The sequence below is a fragment of the Rhineura floridana genome, chromosome 7 (genome assembly GCF_030035675.1).
Source record: "Rhineura floridana isolate rRhiFlo1 chromosome 7, rRhiFlo1.hap2, whole genome shotgun sequence".
NCBI lineage: Eukaryota > Metazoa > Chordata > Lepidosauria > Squamata > Rhineuridae > Rhineura > Rhineura floridana.
In genome coordinates, this window is record NC_084486.1 from 150,031,308 (window position 1) to 150,048,529 (window position 17,222).

Genomic DNA, 17,222 nt, shown 5'->3' on the forward strand with positions numbered 1-17,222 from the left:
GGACACTTCAACTGCTCAAAGTTCTGCATTTGAAGATTTTTTTAAAACAATTTTTCTCTTGCATATTTATTATATGTCACTTCTCATTTTGAAAGCACTCCAGGGAATATGTGTGGATTGGTGGTCTTGTTAATCCAGTAATAAAACTGATAATAAATAAGTAAGTTCATTTGGACAAAAATTCATTAATTTTTACATCAGTCCAGTAAGGTAAGCCAGTTTCATTTTTCCCGTATCACAGATGGCAGATGGGGAGGGCAGTGAGAAGAGAGAAAAGGCTGAGAGAAAGCTCCTAAGAAAGGATGCACAGTGAATTTATGGGGGAAGAAATGTTTGAAACAGCAGCTTCCCAGGTTACGCTTGTAACTGCTGATCCCTGTCACCTCTCAATACAAATATATGTCCATCACATTTGGCAACACATTTGGCAACAGGGAACATGGCATGCATGCAATTTCCTAGATGGAAGTATAGGAAATTCATTGTACACAAAGCAACCACATTCATCCAATTTCCACAGAATCAGAGAAAACGCAAACAGTTCAAATAAATTAGAAATCACATTTCTAAAGAATTGTCGTTCAAACCGAAAACAAATGTTTCTTGTTTCACACGTGCATGCAAGCGCGATTTGTAAAGCATGAAATAACACTTCAGACAAGTTTGCTCTGGATCCTGGAAGCATGAAGCTAATCACTACAACCATATATTGATTACAGTGAGTAACAAAGTAGAGATCTCAAAAGAAACACTGTGCTATAATATCTCTGTTTCGCTACTCGCTTTAATTAATTAATACACAAATATATTGAAATACAATATTGATTATATCAAGATATAATCAATAAAAATAAAAGAGAGAACCAGAAAACAACCCAACTCCCAAAAGATGCTGCTCTGAAACTTCAGTAGCCTGTTCTCAGAAACACACACATGGCCCTGAGTGCTGTGCTTTAGAGCAAGGGTTTCCAAACTGTGGTCTGTAGACCACCAGAGGAATACGAGCAACATTCAGCTGGTCCACGATATGTCCGCAACACATTAAAAGTTCATATTGATTTATAACATTCTTAATCCTTCTTTTATTTCTTATATCGTATTATAATCTGAATTCGATGGTTCACAATACAATAATATATAGGAAATAAAAGGCGCAATAAAAATAACATTAAAAACCATACAGCATTTAGCCCGGCGCATTGTAATTGTCACAATGGGCAGAAAAATGATTAAGTGGTCTGCAAAGGCCCTCAACAATTGTCAAGTGGTCTGGGGGAGGGAGACGTTTGGAAACCCCTGCTTTAGAGTCTCTGTGCCCTTTGGTAGCTAGTTTCAGGGGCTGTATTTAGCCAGTTTCGGCCTCGTAGGAAGCGCAAAAACAGCCTGGGGCCCACCAGAGGGTTTGAAAAACAAACATTTCCTGTCTCAGCCAACGAGACTGCTTTGGCATCCCAGTCGAAACAAGGCTAGGCACTGTCAGGGATGGAACAGCAGCAGCTTCCGAGTCGGCACTCACCTCCTGCATCTCTTCCGGAGGGATGTCTTATGGCTCAGGTGGCAGATTGCCCGTCCCACACATCTGGCCAGGAGTTTTGCTCTCCCTCTCTCCCCTCTCCCTCCCTCCCTCCCTCTCCCAGCTAGGCTGCCTCTCTCCCAATTGGCCAGTCAGTCACGTGACAATGACTTCACCCATCCTGGCATGCGAGGAGGAAGGTGACCATTCACTCATTAGCAACGGCAAGGAGGGCAGGCAGGCAAGTGGGTGGCGGCAGAGTTTCAGAGACATGCTCTGGCTCACCAGGCAGCTACGCCGCCGGTTGGGTTGGTTTCCCTGGAAAGGTATGCTCTGAGTCTCAGATTTTTTTTTCTTCAAAAGGCAAACACACCACAACGCAGTCATAGCTCTGAGGCACTCGTAAATCCTGGAGAGCCCTCAGAGAGCCTGGCATGTGCTCCCACGTCAATCCAGCAGGGCAATCTTCCCTTTATCACCCAGCATCATCAGAAAGATCCTCCAATCAGGACTGCCAGTTGCAGGCACCGAACACCCATCCTGCACCAGGACTTGAACTCCACGTGGTCCCAAAATTTATTTATTTATTTATTGTATTTATATACCACCCCATAGCCGAAGCTCTCTGGGTGGTTTACAGTAACTAAAAACATTAAAAACAAATATACAAATTTAAAACACATCCCAATGATGACGGATAAACCATTGCCAGATCTTAGCGGTGGGAAAGGAGTCTTACTAAACCAAGGCAGAGTCTGAAGGACAGGAGAATCTCCCTAGGGAAGGCTGCCACCTCCCCACACACACACACAAAATAAGGTTTTTGTGGCATTAATGGCTGCACGACGGACTAGTTTACTGGGAATCACTAGTGGGGAGAGTGCTGTTGCACCTGGGTCCTGCCTGTGTGCTTCCCATAGGGGCATCTGGTGGGCCACTGTGAGAACAGGATGCTGGACTAAATGGGCCACTGGCCTGAACCAGCTACAGGGCTCTTCTTACATTCTTAGACATCCAACAGAGATAGCTTCTCCCCACCACCACATCTCCATGCTTGAGAAGCAGTGCACCTGCTGAATTTCTACCCATCACACTGCTCTGTCAGGAATACAGAGTGATACACGACAATGGAACCAATTACCTAGAGAGGTAGTGGGCTCTCCAACACTGGAAGCATTCAAGAGGCAGCTGGACAGCCATCTGTCGGGAATGCTTTGATTTGGATTCCTGCATTGAGCAGGGGGTTGGACTGGATGGCCTTATAGGCCCCTTCCAACTCCACTATTCTATGATTCTATGAATAAAAGGGACACTTCTACCCCCAGCTCAGAGGGGAGAATGTGATCTGGTCAAACACTCCTGGAGAACCCATGATCCACATCCCACAAGTGAAGTCACTGGGAATAAACCTGCACTTCCTTCACCACTGCTGGGTCCACTGGTGGCTCACGGACCACCGTTTGAGCCACTGGTGTGTGTGTGTGTGTGTATGTGTGTGTGTGTGTGTGCGTGCAGCATGTGCGTGCGTGTGTGTGAGAGAGACAGACAGACAGACGGAGACAGAGACAGACAGACAGAGAGTGCACTCCAAACTGTACTTTGCAGAAGGGATTCAAACCATATATATTGGGAATTTAGGTTTGTGTAATAAACGTAGATTAAAGCACTCTGTTGTCCTAGTGCAACAAATCCACTTTAAAAAAAATCAGACTTTTTGCTTTTTTAACAAGTGATAGGGGAATGCATTGAAAAGTGTGGAATCAATGAATGCTTAACAGGAAAACATAAACACAGCACAAGCAAATCAGGATGAATGCTCATTGCCATCTGACCACCCCTTACAGAAATCAGAACAAATGCTAAAAAAAAAAAAAACTGAACAAGTTTATTTAACCTCCATGTAAGCTTTGTGCAAGCAAATCAGGATGAATGCTGAATAAACCGGTTGTCTGGAGGACCTCAGAGTGACTGCATCCAGTCAGAAGATCCCAGGTTCAGTCTTCAGCATCTCAAGTTAAAAAGCTCCCAGCAAGCACAGATGAAAAGCTTGGTGAGTTTCTGCCAGCGGTGAAAAGGGGCAGAAAATTTTTCCAGTACTTTTATTTTGGAAAATATTCCATTTCGCAAGTTTGTTAGTTAAAATGAATGGATGCTAAGTGCAAACAAATTATTATGCAAGCTTGGCAGTTTCAAAGCATTTAACCTCATTTACTAATTAGATGTTAATTAGGTCACTCTCCAGGGCATCAGGAAACTTAATTTGCACAAGGATGTTTCCTCAGAAAATTTTCCAATGCAAAAATGTCCAGAAAACCCACATTACTAACTACTGAGAGAGAAGGGGAACCAGTGGCCCTCCCAGTGCTGTTGCATTTCCACTCCTATCATGCTGATGGTCTTTTAGCACCCTGGACAGTTCTTTAAAAAGTTTGGATTAAAACCCAGAGCAGATTCCACTGCCCCACTGTCATGGAGCCACTGGTCACCACTGATATATATTGATTACAACTTATGGCGATCCTATAAATCAGTGACCTCCAACAGCATCTGTCGTGAACCACCCTGTTCAGATCTTGTAAGTTCAGGTCTGTGGCTTCCTTTATGGAATCAATCCATCTCTTGTTTGGCCTTCCTCTTTTTCTACTCCCTTCTGGTTTCCCCAGCATTATTGTCTTTTCTAGTGAATCAGGTCTTCTCATGATGTGTCCAAAGTATGATAACCTCAGTTTCATCATTTTAGCTTCTAGTGATAGTTCCAGTTTAATTTGTTCTAACACCCAATTATTTCTCTTTTTCGCAATCCATGGTATGTGCAAAGCTCTCCTCCAGCACCACATTTCAAATGAGTTGATTTTTCTCTTATCCGCCTTTTTCACTGTCCAACTTTCACAGCCATACATAGAGATCGGGAATACCATGGTCTGAATGATCCTGACTTTAGTGTTTAGTGATACATCATTGCATTTGAGGACCTTTTCTAGTTCTCTCATAGCTGCCCTCCCCAGTCCTAGCCTTCTTCTGACTTCTTGTCTATTGTCTCCCTTTTGGTAGGTAGGTAGGTAGGTAGGTAGGGAGGGAGAGAGAGAGAGAGAGAGAGATATCTCGCTTAGCCTTGTGCATGGCTTGGTCTCAAGTTATCGCAAGAAATGGGTGCGCTATGCAACACTGAACATGCAGAGGAGGTCTGGACCAGGTTGCTGGAGCTGGCGCCTGTCCAGGGCAGCCAGCCTCAAAAACAGAAAGAGACGCTTGCATGGAAGGGACTGGGGGTTCCATGTGACACGTGGAGCTTCCAATGCAGCCACTGGACCAAACTGCTATTCAGCCCCCAGTATCCCCTAGCTCAGTACTCTTTTCTATTGTGCAGCCGGAGAAGAGAGATGGCTTCGCAGTTGGTGTCAGGTCCAATCATCTGTCAAATCCGTCGGTACCCCAAAATCACTTTCTTTTTTGGGGCAAGCATCAAGTCTCACGTCATAACGTCTAGCGCTTATATACCACTTTTTGTGGGTGTGCTCCCTTACAGGGCTGTTGCCAGGGTGCCTGAACACACTAAAGCACTGCATAAATACCAAGCCTTATGTAATATGAAAATAAAGAGTTCACCACCACCTGTGACCACAAGTGTGTTCTCGTAATGCCCTCTCGTGGCAATTTGGAGTGAGCACCAAGTGTGCAGGACCTCCCACACACACACAATTCTCCACCTCCCTGCTCACAAGCTGGGCTGCATCACACCTACCCAGGACATGAAGAAGATACCCAAGGAGGAGAAAAACAGGACCCCTTTAATTGCAGCTCATCCTCCCTCTCTTCCACCTCTTCTGACTTTGCTTCCTTCACCAGCAAGCAACATTCATCTCTCTCTCTATAGGAACACAGAAAGCTGCCTTATATTGAATCAGGCCATGGGTCACAGAATCATAGAATGATAGAATAGTAGAGTTGGAAGGGGCCTATAAGGCCATCCAGTCCAACCCCCTGCTCAAGGCAGGAATCCAAATCAAAGCATTCCTGACAGATGGCTGTCCAGCTGCCTCTTGAATGCCTCCAGAGTCGGAGAGCCCACTACCTCTCTAGGTAATTGGTTTCATTGTCGTATGGCTCTAACAGTTAGGAAGTTTTTCCTGATGTCCAGTCAAAATCTGGCTTCCTGCAACTTTAGCCCATTATTCCGTGTCCTGCACTTTGGGACGATCGAGAAGAGATCCGTCCCTCCTCTAAGTGACAACCTTTCATGTACTTGAAGAGTGCTGTCATATCTCCCCTCAGTCTTCTCTTCTCCAGGCTAAACATGCCCAGCTCTTTCAGTCTCTCCTCATAGGGCTTTGTTTCCAGTCCCCTGATCATCCTTGTTGCCCTCCTCTGAACCTGTTCCACTTTGTCTGCATCCTTCTTGAAGTGCAGAGACCAGAACTGGATGTAGTACTCAAGATGAGGCCTAACCAGTGGGTCCATCTATCCTAGTATTGTCAACACTGACTGGCAGCAGCTCTCCAAGGTTTCAGATCGGCATCTCTCCTAGCCCTACCTGGAAGTGCTGGGGCTCAAACCCGGAACCTCCTGCATGCAAAGCAGATACTCTGCTACTGAGCGATGGACTTCCCCTATCGGACAGCATGACAGGCCACCGGCTCCTCTCTCCTGAGACTGCCCTCTCCTCCTCCTTGCTGCTGAGTCTCCTGGGGCTCCTGTGTGGGTCCCATTCCAAGCCTCCTACTTAAGAGCATCTTTTCACAGCTGTTGAGGTGATGTGTGTGTGTGGGGAAATGGAGCATTGATACCAGGCAGGAGAGCTGGTGCAGGGGGCAGAGCTTGGAAAAGTTACTTTTTTTGAACTACAATGCCCATCAGCCCAATCCAGTGGCTATGCTGGCTGGGGCTGATGGGAGTTGTAGTTCAAAAAAGTAACTTTTCCAAGCTCTGGCAGGGGGAGTGGCTGAAGGTGCAACACAAAGCCCACTTACTAGGGAGCAATTCCTGCAATGGGCCAGGATTCTCAGTAACACATACTCAGGCTCGCCCAGTAAGAAGGTCGGCAGCTCACTGGTAGACAGTGTCTGCTTTGCATGCGGAAGGTCGCAGCCCAGGGTCAATCCCCACCAGCATCTCCAGTTAGGGCTAGAAGAATCCCCTGTCTGAAACCCTGCAGAGCTGCTGCCACCCAGTGTAGACAGTACTAAGCCTGATGGACCAATGGCCTGACTCCGTACAAGGCCATTGTTCCTATGTTCCTAAGAGACGGAGCTACAATCCAGAAGCCCAAGCTTCAAATCTCACTTCAAATCTATGAGACAAACGAGCAAGAGAATCTAAAAGCAAAAATCAGTAACTTGAAAAAGTGCCATTGCCTTCTAGACTCAGACTTAACAGCATCTTTAAAGCACTAAGGTCTTGTGAAAGGCTGTGAGCAACACCTATGAGCATTGACACCCCCCCTGTTTAAATGTGTGAGTCCCTGAAGAAGATTTTTCACTGTAAACGTGTTACAACTTTTTTTATACTACCAATTTTTATTGTACATCACGGAAAGCTTGATCAGGACAGACAGCCCTAAGTTAACACACCTATGCATAGCTACTTAGAGACCCATGAAACTCAGTTGGGCTTACCTCTGAGTAAATATGCACAGGATCCGGATGCCAGACAGCTGCCTGCCACAACATGAACGCCCAACACTCCGTGTTTACCCACCTGAGGATGTGTTATTGGGGTCATCATCTCCGCTTCTGATCCCAGTGTTGACTTTCTCTTGGGGAGGCCGGTCCTTTGATCCTATGCCTTCCCTTATGAGATTTTCCCCTCCAGGGAGGCTTGCCCTGTAACAGGAGATCACTGAGAACCCATTTAAGCCCCCAGATGCTTCAGGCTATTATGGTCTGGAGGATACCAAGAGCACAAAGGGCTGCGTTGTCACAGCGTTGTCCATGAAGGTGAGTCATGCTGGACCTGCAAGAGGATGGAGAAGGCAGGCATCAGGGCTGGTGGCAAAACCTGCCAATTTATTTTTGTGTAAGGGTTAGAGATGGGTGAATCTGTCAATTTCTTATCTTTCCAGTCTTAAATTCCACATTTTCCTGTGGATTTTTTTCAAGTCCTCATGAAAATTCATCAGCATTTTGGTGCAAATTTCTTCTAAAATACTCGTCTTTGCGCCCCCATAGACAGGATTTTGCAAAGCGATTGCCACTAACATAGAACACTAACATCCATCCTGGATGACACATTTTTTTCTTGTCCTTTTTCTGGAACAAGAAGTTGCAGCTGCGTGAAAGGGGCTGTGGTGGCAGCAAGACAAGGCTACTACCCCCCTCCACAAACTCCAAATACAATGGAGAGACATATCTCCAAAAGCCAACATCCTCCCACCAGCTTACCAAAAAGCAAAAAAAGAGAACAACATTTTTCTTTCCCTTGTATCTGTCCAAGTACGTTACACACAGCTGGCAGGTAAGAACCTAAGAGCCTGGCTGCTGGATCAGGCCCGTGGCATCATGTTCTCACAGTGGCCAGCCAGATGCCTCATCTGTGAAGCCCACAAGCAGAGCCCAAGGATATCTCCTCCACTATTCCCTGCACCATCCAAAAATTATCTGAGAAAGGGCTGGTATAGCACAATGGGGAGGACAGCCTGGCTGGGAGTCCAGAGTCTGTGAGTTCAAATCCCCACTCGTGTCTCCTGGGTGTCAACGGCCAGCTAAAGATCACCCCCACAGCAGGTGGCTCAGGGATTATGTGCCCTGCCACCTGTGCAGCCGTGGGCAAGCTGCACAGTCCCAAGGAGCCCAGTTGCCCCCCAGCTGGCAGTTGCGGACAAGGAAGGGGTTGGCTTGTGCAGCTGTGGCAAGCTGAGCAGGTCCTCGCCAGCTGGGGAGGACTAGCCTCAGAAGGAGGCAATGGGAAACCCCCTCTGAATGCCGCTTACCATGAAATCCCTATGTAGCCATAAGTCGGGATTGAATTGAAGGCTGTCCATTTCCATTTCCATTTTGATTTTAATTATCTTTTGAATGCTAATAAATATCTGTTTTAACTGTCCATCACTGATAGCTTTAACGTTTGTTCATAAACCGCTTAGAGGTTCTGTTACAAAAAAGAGGTATATACATTTTGTTAAATAAATAAAAATGATAAAATACAACTCCCGCTGTTGCCCCTGACCACTGGCTACGCTTACTGGGGCTGATGGGAGCTGGAGTCCAGCAACAGCCAGAGGGTACCAACCAGCAGCATTTGGTGGCTTCATGTCCGTGGGGCAGTGGAATCTGCTCCAGATTTTAGTCTGAACTAGCACCTTGGACAGCTCCTTGACCATGGACTAAAATCCGGAGCAGATTCCACTGTCCCACTGACATGGCACCACCAGCCGCCACTGGCACCAACCAGGCTGAGGAAAGCTACTCTAACCACTACACTACACTGGCACTCTCATTGGAGTACCTTATATGATGGCATGGAGGAAAACAGGGCAAAAGTAGATGAAGAAGACCTCATGGCCTGCTCCAGCTGGACAGCCCATTCCTCCATAGGACCATCTATCACCAGTTGCCCTGTGGGGCAGATTCCAGGAGAGAGGGTGAGGGGAGAAGATGATACACGAAGGAATTACCCAACGCCTGGCTCAAGTTCCCCCGATATCTGTTTGGAGACAAATTCTGCCAAATACGCCCCCTTCAAGAAATTCCTGACTTGTGTTGGAGATAACTTTCTCCTACAGAAAGTGGAGGAAGCAACCAGAGGATCGGCTATCCTTGACTGGATTCTAACCAATAGAGATGATTTGGTGGATAAAAGAGAAAATTCTAGAGGCACAATGGCAAACAATTCCATCAAGGAAAAAAGAGGGAAGACAGCAGAAGAAGCCAATGTGGCTTCACAGAAAGCATAGAGATGACCTGAAAACAGAAAAGGACACATACAGGAAGTGGAAGGAAGGCCAGACCACAAAGGAAGAGCACAGGCAGGTAGTATGGAATTGCAGGGATGGTGTCAGGAAGGCTAAAGCTGAGAATGAGCTGAGGTTAGCAAGAGATGCCAAAAGCAACAAAAAAGCTTTCTTCAGGTACATCTATAGTAAAAGATGGAGAAAGGCAATGGTGGTACAGCTGCTCAATGAGGATGGCAAAATGATAACAGATGATAAAGGCAGAAGTGATTCTACTTTGACTCAGTCTTCTCCCAATAAAGGGTCTATAACCCTCCCGGGAAACATGAAGCGGAAGGAGCAGGATTGCAGCTTGAAATTGATAGACAAACGGTCAAGGAATACCTAAGCACTTTGAACGAGTTCAAATTTGCAGGGCCTGATGAACTGCATCCTAGAATATAGAAGGAACTGGCTGAAGAACTCTCCAAACCACTGTCTATTATCTTTGCAAAATCGTGGAGGATGGGTGAAGTGCAGGATGACTGGAGGAGCCTTTGACTATGTATCATGAAAAACTATGGAATGCTTTAAAAGAAATGGGGGTGCCACAGCATCTGATTGTCCTGATGCGCAACCTATACTCTGGACAAGGACAGAATATGGAGAAACCGATTGGTTCCCAATTGGAAAGGGTGCGAGACAGGGATGTATTTTATCACCCTATTTGTTTAATCTATATGCAGAACATATACGGAAAGCGGGATTGGACCAAGATGAAGGAGGTGTGAAAATTGGAGAGAGACATATCAATAATTTAAGATATGCAGATGATACCATACTACTAGCAGAAACCAGTAATGATTTGAAACGAATGCTGATGAAAGTTAAAGAGGAAAGCACAAGAGCAGGACTACAGCTCAACATCAAGAAGACTAAAGTAATAACAGAAGAGTTGTGTAACAAAGTTGACAATGAGGACATTGAACTTGTCAAGGATTATCAATACCTCAGCACAGTCATTAACCAAAATGGAGACAATAGTCAAGAAATCAGGCTAGGACTGGGGAGGGCAGCTGTGAGAAAACTAGAAAAGGTCCTCAGATGCAAAGATGTATCACTGAACACTAAAGTCAGCATCATTCAGACCATGGTATTCCTGATCTCTATGTATGGCTGTGAAAGTTGGACAGTGAAAAAAGCGGATAAGAAAAAAATCAACTCATTTGAAATGTGGTGTTGGAGAAGAGCTTTGCGGATAGCATGGACAGTGAAAAAGACAAATAATTGGGTGTCAGAACAAATTAAACCAGAACTGTCACTAGAAGCCAAAATGATGAAACTGAGGTTATCATACTTTGGACACATAATGAGAAGACACAATTCACTAGAAAAGACAATAATGCTGGGAAAAACAGAAGGGAGTAGAAAAAGAAGAAGACCAAACAAGAGATGGATTGACTCCATAAAAGTAGCCACAGATCTGAGCTTACAAGATCTGAACAGGGTGGTTCACAACAGATGCTCTTGGAGGTCACTGATTCATAGGATCGCCATAAGTTGTAATCGACTTGAAGGCATATAACAACAACAGTAGACATGTATAGGATTGCATTGCTATTGGCCCATGAATATTAGGCTGTGCTCGCAGCCTGGGAGTTGTAATCCAAAACCAAAACATCTGGAAGGCACCAGTTTGGGCAAAGGCTACACAAGAGTCTCACAACTGCCACAGAATCAAGGGCTGATTTTGGGAGGACAGTAAGACATGCGCTCACTCAGCCTCTCTGGCTGAAAAGGACCAGACAGCCAGGTCAGGCAAGGCCTCCCACTCTCGTTGCCTCTGCCAGGCACCCTGGAGTCACTGCCAGCCAGAGTACAAAAAAGCAGGCCAAAGGTCTGACTCACTGCAAGGCAGTGTCATGTAGGCACGTGGGGCTTTCTCCAGAGACTTTGCACAGGGGGTAGCCTTTAACTGCACAGCTGTGGTGCCTGCCCAATGTAAAGGGTGATCAGGGGCGGTGGAGATTCTGCTCCAGGATTGCAAGGAAGGAACTTGGGGGCAGGGACCTTGCACATTGGGGGCAGGATGCATGCACCCCTTCCCTGCTGCACAAGAGAGCCCTAAGGCTGTTTGCACAGCCTTACGAACAGGTTACCAGTCCACTTTTTTCCCCCAGCAGACCCCAGGCTCCTTTGGCGAGATTAGCCCTTTGCATCACATTGAAAAGAGAGTGAGCCAACTCTTTCTGAACATTTCTGCCTGGGTTCCCAGGAAGCAGTTGTCGCTTAGCGACTTGGGAACCGCCTGTTTACAAACGTGAGAGAGCCATGCAGCCTAGCTATGTAGGGCAGCCCCACAGTTGGCGGGGGGACAGCAGAGAGAGCTCCTTCGTGCGTCAGGACAACCAATTCATTTGCAGGTGGCAGTGAAAAAGAGAAATGACAGCAGGTTAGGAACACAGCAAGCTGCCTTTCACTACCAAGTCAGGCCATTGATTCATCCAGCTCAGTACTGCCTACAGTGATTGGCAGTGGTTCTCTAAAGGGTTTCAGGCAAGAGATATTCCCAATCCTTCCTAGAGATGGTGCCAGGAATTGAACTTGGGACCTTCTGCTAGCAAGGCAGATGCTCTTGGGCCTTGCCCTGGGTCACTCTCTCTCTCTCTCTCTCTCTCTCTCTGTCTCTTTCTCTCTCCCTAACCTACCTTGCAGGATTGTTGTTACGCTATAAAGGAGATGGGGAAAATCATGTATGCCACCTTGGCGTTCCTTGGAGGGAAGGTGAGAAAGAAATGCAGTTGTCCTCATGGTCCTCATTCTGTGCATGCACACATTCTTAAGCAAAAGTAGCATCCAGGAGCTAGGTGGCCATGGAGAGAGCTGCCACCACAAGCGGCGGGTGCCCAAAGGCAGGACACCTTTCCCCCAAACAGCTCAATGTGGCATACATAGTTTTATTTTCCCCACACACACACACAATCATTTTTATTCTCACAACAACCCTGTGAGGTAGGTTAGGCTGAGAGGCAGTGACTGGCCTAAGGTCACCCAGTGAGCTTCATGGCTGAGCAGGGATTCGAACTCTAGTGTCCCAGGTCGTAGTCTGACAACTCAACCATTACACCACACTGGCTCTCGGCAAGGAGTGCCACCTTCTCTCTCTGCCTTCTGGTCAAGCACCCACCTTTCTCACAAGGCCTTTGGCTTAACCCCCTAATCCTCACTCTCAGTTGCGTAACAGGCTTCAGCACATGCAGTTCCTGATCATACCGCTCCCCCCCCAAATTTTCTGATGTCCTGCTCCTGCCCTCCCCAAACCCTGCCTATTTTGGCTATGAAGCACAACAATGGTCCCTCTCTAAAATCCAAGGGTCCTCAACTGGGTGCCCTGCAGATGTTTTGCACTCCTGGAGGCCACCCTGCTGGGGACACCTGGTATCCACCGTAAATAATTAAAAAAGGGGGACGTAAATGGCATTACGCCGCAACAGAAGCCCTCTCTCTGAGAAAGAAGGCCTGTCCGGAGGATTCCCTGTGGATTCCCCAGCCCCAACACTGTCCAACACTAAATCACAGGCCTAGTCACCGCCTAGCTGACTTCTGCAGCCGGCACTCAGGCTAGGTCGAGGTCTGGCTCTCCTCCACCCTCCCCTGCAATTAGCTGCAGCCCCAAAAAGGCCGCTTCTTCCTTGGCCTGCGATGAACGGGTTTATTGTTGCACAGGGGGCTGCGGTGGTGTGCGTTTATGTGTGCCCTTGGGGGGAGGAAGGAGCCGAGGGGGGCGCCTTGGAGCAGCCAGGAGGACCTGTGGGAGGGTAGTTTTCCCACGGCACTATCATCGCTCCATTGTCCTTCTCTGGCCAGGCAGCCAGTCCCTCTGCTTGGGAACATTTGGGGACGGCTTGTCCCTGAAGCGGAGAAACCACCGTGCAGGGAAAACACTCAACGGCTGACAACACCCCTCCCAAACAGCGCCTGCCCCAGCCCTGGTACTCTTGCCAGCAGAATCCTACCTCCTCCACCTCTCCTTCTTGGCCCAACTTTTGCCAACCTGGTGCCCTCCAGATGTTGTGGGAGAGCTGCAGTCCAACAACCTCTGGAAGGGAGCAGGCTGGCGAAGGCTGTCTCGGTCCGTTCCAGTTTCCAGCTAGGGGTGAACACCCAAATTGATGCTTGCAGGACTGCAAAGGCAGTTGCTCATCAACCAGGATTTTACTACCCTGGTCAGAATTTCATTTCTATAGCCAGAAAGGGGGAAATGTACATCCAGCAGGGCAGGAGAAGACAATGCACTGAACATCGTGTCTATTTCTTCACTTTCTAGCTATATTGATAGGTTTGAGAGAATGGAACAACATATCCTTCAGAAAGGGGCTTCTGTACATGCTCAGAGTAACTCCAGCTTTACATTGACCTCTTTAAAAATGGAAGAAAGGCTCCAGAAGGCCCCCTCGCTTTGAAGTTGCTTTCCCTGACCTGTGAAATCTAACTCTGGGTTTTTTTTTAATCTATATAAATTCCCTGAACCCCTGCTTTTATATGCTTCATACTACAGTGTCACTTGTTTTATGGTTCTATGTTTTACACTGCTTAGAGATTTTTTAAAACATTAAGCGGTTTATGAATGCTTTCAGTAAATAAATACAATGAAAACAAGGTGCCCTCCGGATGTTATTGGACTCCAGCTCTCAGCACCCCAGCAGCCAGCATGCCCAACGGTCAGGGAAGATGGGAGTTGTAATCCGACAGCAGTCACCCAAACAGCATTGTGTTAGCTGTCCCTGCAATAGAGCCTCCTATATTCTGGGGAGGGTCTACAGTGCAGGGGCAGAAGATATGGAGGCCTCAGGTCCAATCCTGCACCCGCAACAGGCCAAGCTAAGAAGGGCTCAGCCTCTGTCCTCATCTCATTCACAGTGTTGGGATAGACAGGTCAATGATCTGACTCATTTACAGGGCAGATAAATATGTTCGTACAGAAAAAATGGAAATGGCCTGCCTTCAAATTGATCCCGACTCATGGCGACCCTACAAATAGGGTTTTCATGGTAAGCGGTATTCAGAGGGGATTTCCCATTGCCTTCCTCTGAGGCTGAGAGGCAGTGACTGCCCAAGGTCACCCAGTGAGCTCCATGGCTGAGCGGGGATTCGAATCCTGGTCTCCCAGGTCGTAGTCCAACACCTTCTTAACCACTACATCACACTGGCTCTCTTCATACAGAAAAGAGCAACCAAATGATCAGGGGCTTTTGACATTTGGGGCTTTTTAGTTTAAAAGAAAGGCAAGTGAGGAGGGGCATAACAGGGGTAGATCAGAGTATGCAGAGTGCAACGAAAGTGGAGAGGGTGGTGTTTTTTCTCCCTCTCTCACAGGATTTGAACTCGGAGCCATCCCACGAAGCTGGATTGTGAGAGATCCAGGACAAACAAAAGGAAGTACTTTGTCAGACAGAGCCTAGTGAAACTCTGAGATCTGTGTGGATGGCAGCCAACCTGGACAGCTTCAAAGGGAGGGAGGGTTAGAAAACTCTTGGAAGAGAAGGCAACAGCCTATCAATGGCTGTTGGTCCTGGTGGCTATATGAGTCAGAAGCTTATGAATGCCAGTCCCCGGGGGGGGGGGGGGGGAAGTGGGCGAGGACTATTGCTCTCATGCTTGCAGGCTTCCCATTGGGGCATCTGGTTGGCCACTCTGAGAAGAGGATGCTGGACCAGGTGGACCACTTTGGCCTGATCCAGCAGCCAGGCTCTTCTTATGACTGCAATGCATATCTTCAAATTCGTCCGCATCTGACAACACTCTTCCGCTGTGCAGTGAATTAAAGCATCACAGCGCACCTTCTGGTTCCCGATGTAGCTCAGGGTTGCCGCAAATCTCGGCACTAATTCCCACAAGTCCTGACCCTGGACTGCCTGCCTGCTCTCTCTCCCATCACAATGGCCCTCCACACTTTGTTGCTTGTGGTGCCAGATAGTGCCTCAGTCCTGCACCTCAGACTCACATGGGGATATATATATATCCCCTGGCAAAAGCAGTATGGCTTTAAACAACCCTCCAGAGTAGGTTAAGCATTGCAGGCAGAAATTCAGCAGGTGCAACAGCCCTCCCCATCATATCTCCCACACCTAAGAAAGGCTTTTCTCATTGAACTTCTGCCTGTTAAAAGGGACAGGGCCTCAGTCAGGAGAAAAGAGGCACTGCTAACCCCTCTTCTCCAAAAGGGCCAGTGCAGCAGAATTCTACCCTCAGCTAAGCCAAGGCCCATTGTCACTGCCTGCAACTATGTTTATCTGCAGAGATAATGGATTAGCAGAACGTTTAACGGCCAAGCCCTGGCACAACTGAAGCCAATTATCTTCATGGCTAATAAATAAGCTGCTTCCTCCCTCCTTAATTGTTTCCTTTTAAGGCATCTAGGCCAGGGAGGGATCTTGCTTAGCCGAGGTAACTGCAGCCTGAACAGAGCTGCTTTATCACAAGGGATGCTGGGATAGCAGATTTCAGACTGGGGCTCAGCCTCCCCCAACCAAAGGAAAGGCAGTGTGGTGCAGTGGTTAGAGTGTCGGTCTGGGACCTAGGAGACCAGGCTTCAGCCAGGAAGCTCACTGGGTGACCTTCAGCCAGTCACTGTCTCTCAGCCTAACCTACCTCACAGGGCTGTTGTGAGGGTAAAATTGAGAGGGGGAGAACCATGTTTGTATGCCACCTTGAGCTCTTTGGAGGAAAGGTGGTGTGTAAATGTAAGAATCATTATAACCTGACACCCACCAGATGTTTTTTCCCCTGCAACACCCATCAGCCACCAGCCAGCACAGACTTTGTTTGTTTTTTGCCTGCACTGGCTGATAGGAGTTGCAGTCCAAAATTATACCAGGGCACCTCCTATACCAGGGGCTCGTTAGAAGCTTACCGGACGTTTGGATGGGCGATAAGCCCCTTGAAAGGCACCTTGCTCACCTCCATTGTGTCCAAGAACATGCGCAGAGCGCTGCTGGATCAGACCAACAGCCCTTGCATCTTGCTTCCTGCAGTGAACTAGGAAGCTGACTATACCACGTTATCTCTCCCAGCATTGTCCACACCAGCCTTCCCCAACCTGGCACCCTCCAGATGTTTCCACCTACAGCTCCCATCATGCCTGACCACTGTCCATCCTGGCTGGGGCTGATGGGAATTGTCATCCAAAACATCTGGAGGGCACCAGGTTGGGGAACACTGGTCTACTTCAACTGTCAATGGCTCTGCAGAGTTTCAGACAGGAGTCTCTCCTGGCCCTGCCTGCAGATGCACCTCCAAGAATTAGAACAGCAGTGAGGAATCTTTTCCAGGCCGAGAGCCACAGTTCCTTCTGGTCAGCCTTCTGGGGGGCCACGTGTCAGTGGTGAGCAGAGCTTTAGGTTTTGGCCAGTAGGCTCGTCTCTACACACACTCGCCCACCCCTTTCTGTCCTCCATCTAGGCAAGCAAGAACCACGATCAGAGCTCAAGGACGCATTCTGGCCTGGCAAAAACACCCCAGGCGGATGCACAGCAGAAACTGTGAGGGGTGTGGCTGGGGAGACCCCAGGGCTAGGTGGAGCGGCCCAGAGGGCCACATTCATTCATTCATTCATTCCATTTATATATACCGCCCCATAGCCGAAGCTCTCTGGGCAGTTTACAGCAATTAAAAACATTAAAAACAAATATACAGATTTTAAAACACAAAAAACAATTTAAAAACACAATTTAATTTTTTTTTAAAACACATGCTAAAATGCCTGGGAGAAGAGGAAAGTCTTTGGCGCCTGGGTCTCAGGGTTCCTCATCCCTGAACTAGAATGTCTTCTCTACAAGCAGCCCT

At 47.6% G+C, this 17,222-nt stretch overlaps 1 protein-coding gene across 2 annotated transcripts in view; it reads right to left on the reverse strand.

Annotated features, from left to right (window-relative positions):
• TNK2 (tyrosine kinase non receptor 2) overlaps positions 1-17,222 on the reverse strand; it is a 137,867-nt gene that overhangs the window by 111,350 nt on the left and 9,295 nt on the right. Inside the window, exon 2 of one of the 2 annotated variants that reach the window (XM_061637589.1) lies at positions 7,208-7,462. In XM_061637589.1, coding sequence (XP_061493573.1) covers positions 7,208-7,234 — 27 coding nt within the window. In that variant the 5' untranslated portion in view covers positions 7,235-7,462. Of the gene's footprint in view, positions 1-1,516; positions 1,589-7,207; positions 7,463-17,222 lie in introns of those variants that run through there. The other variant, XM_061637590.1, reaches the window with a different exon arrangement.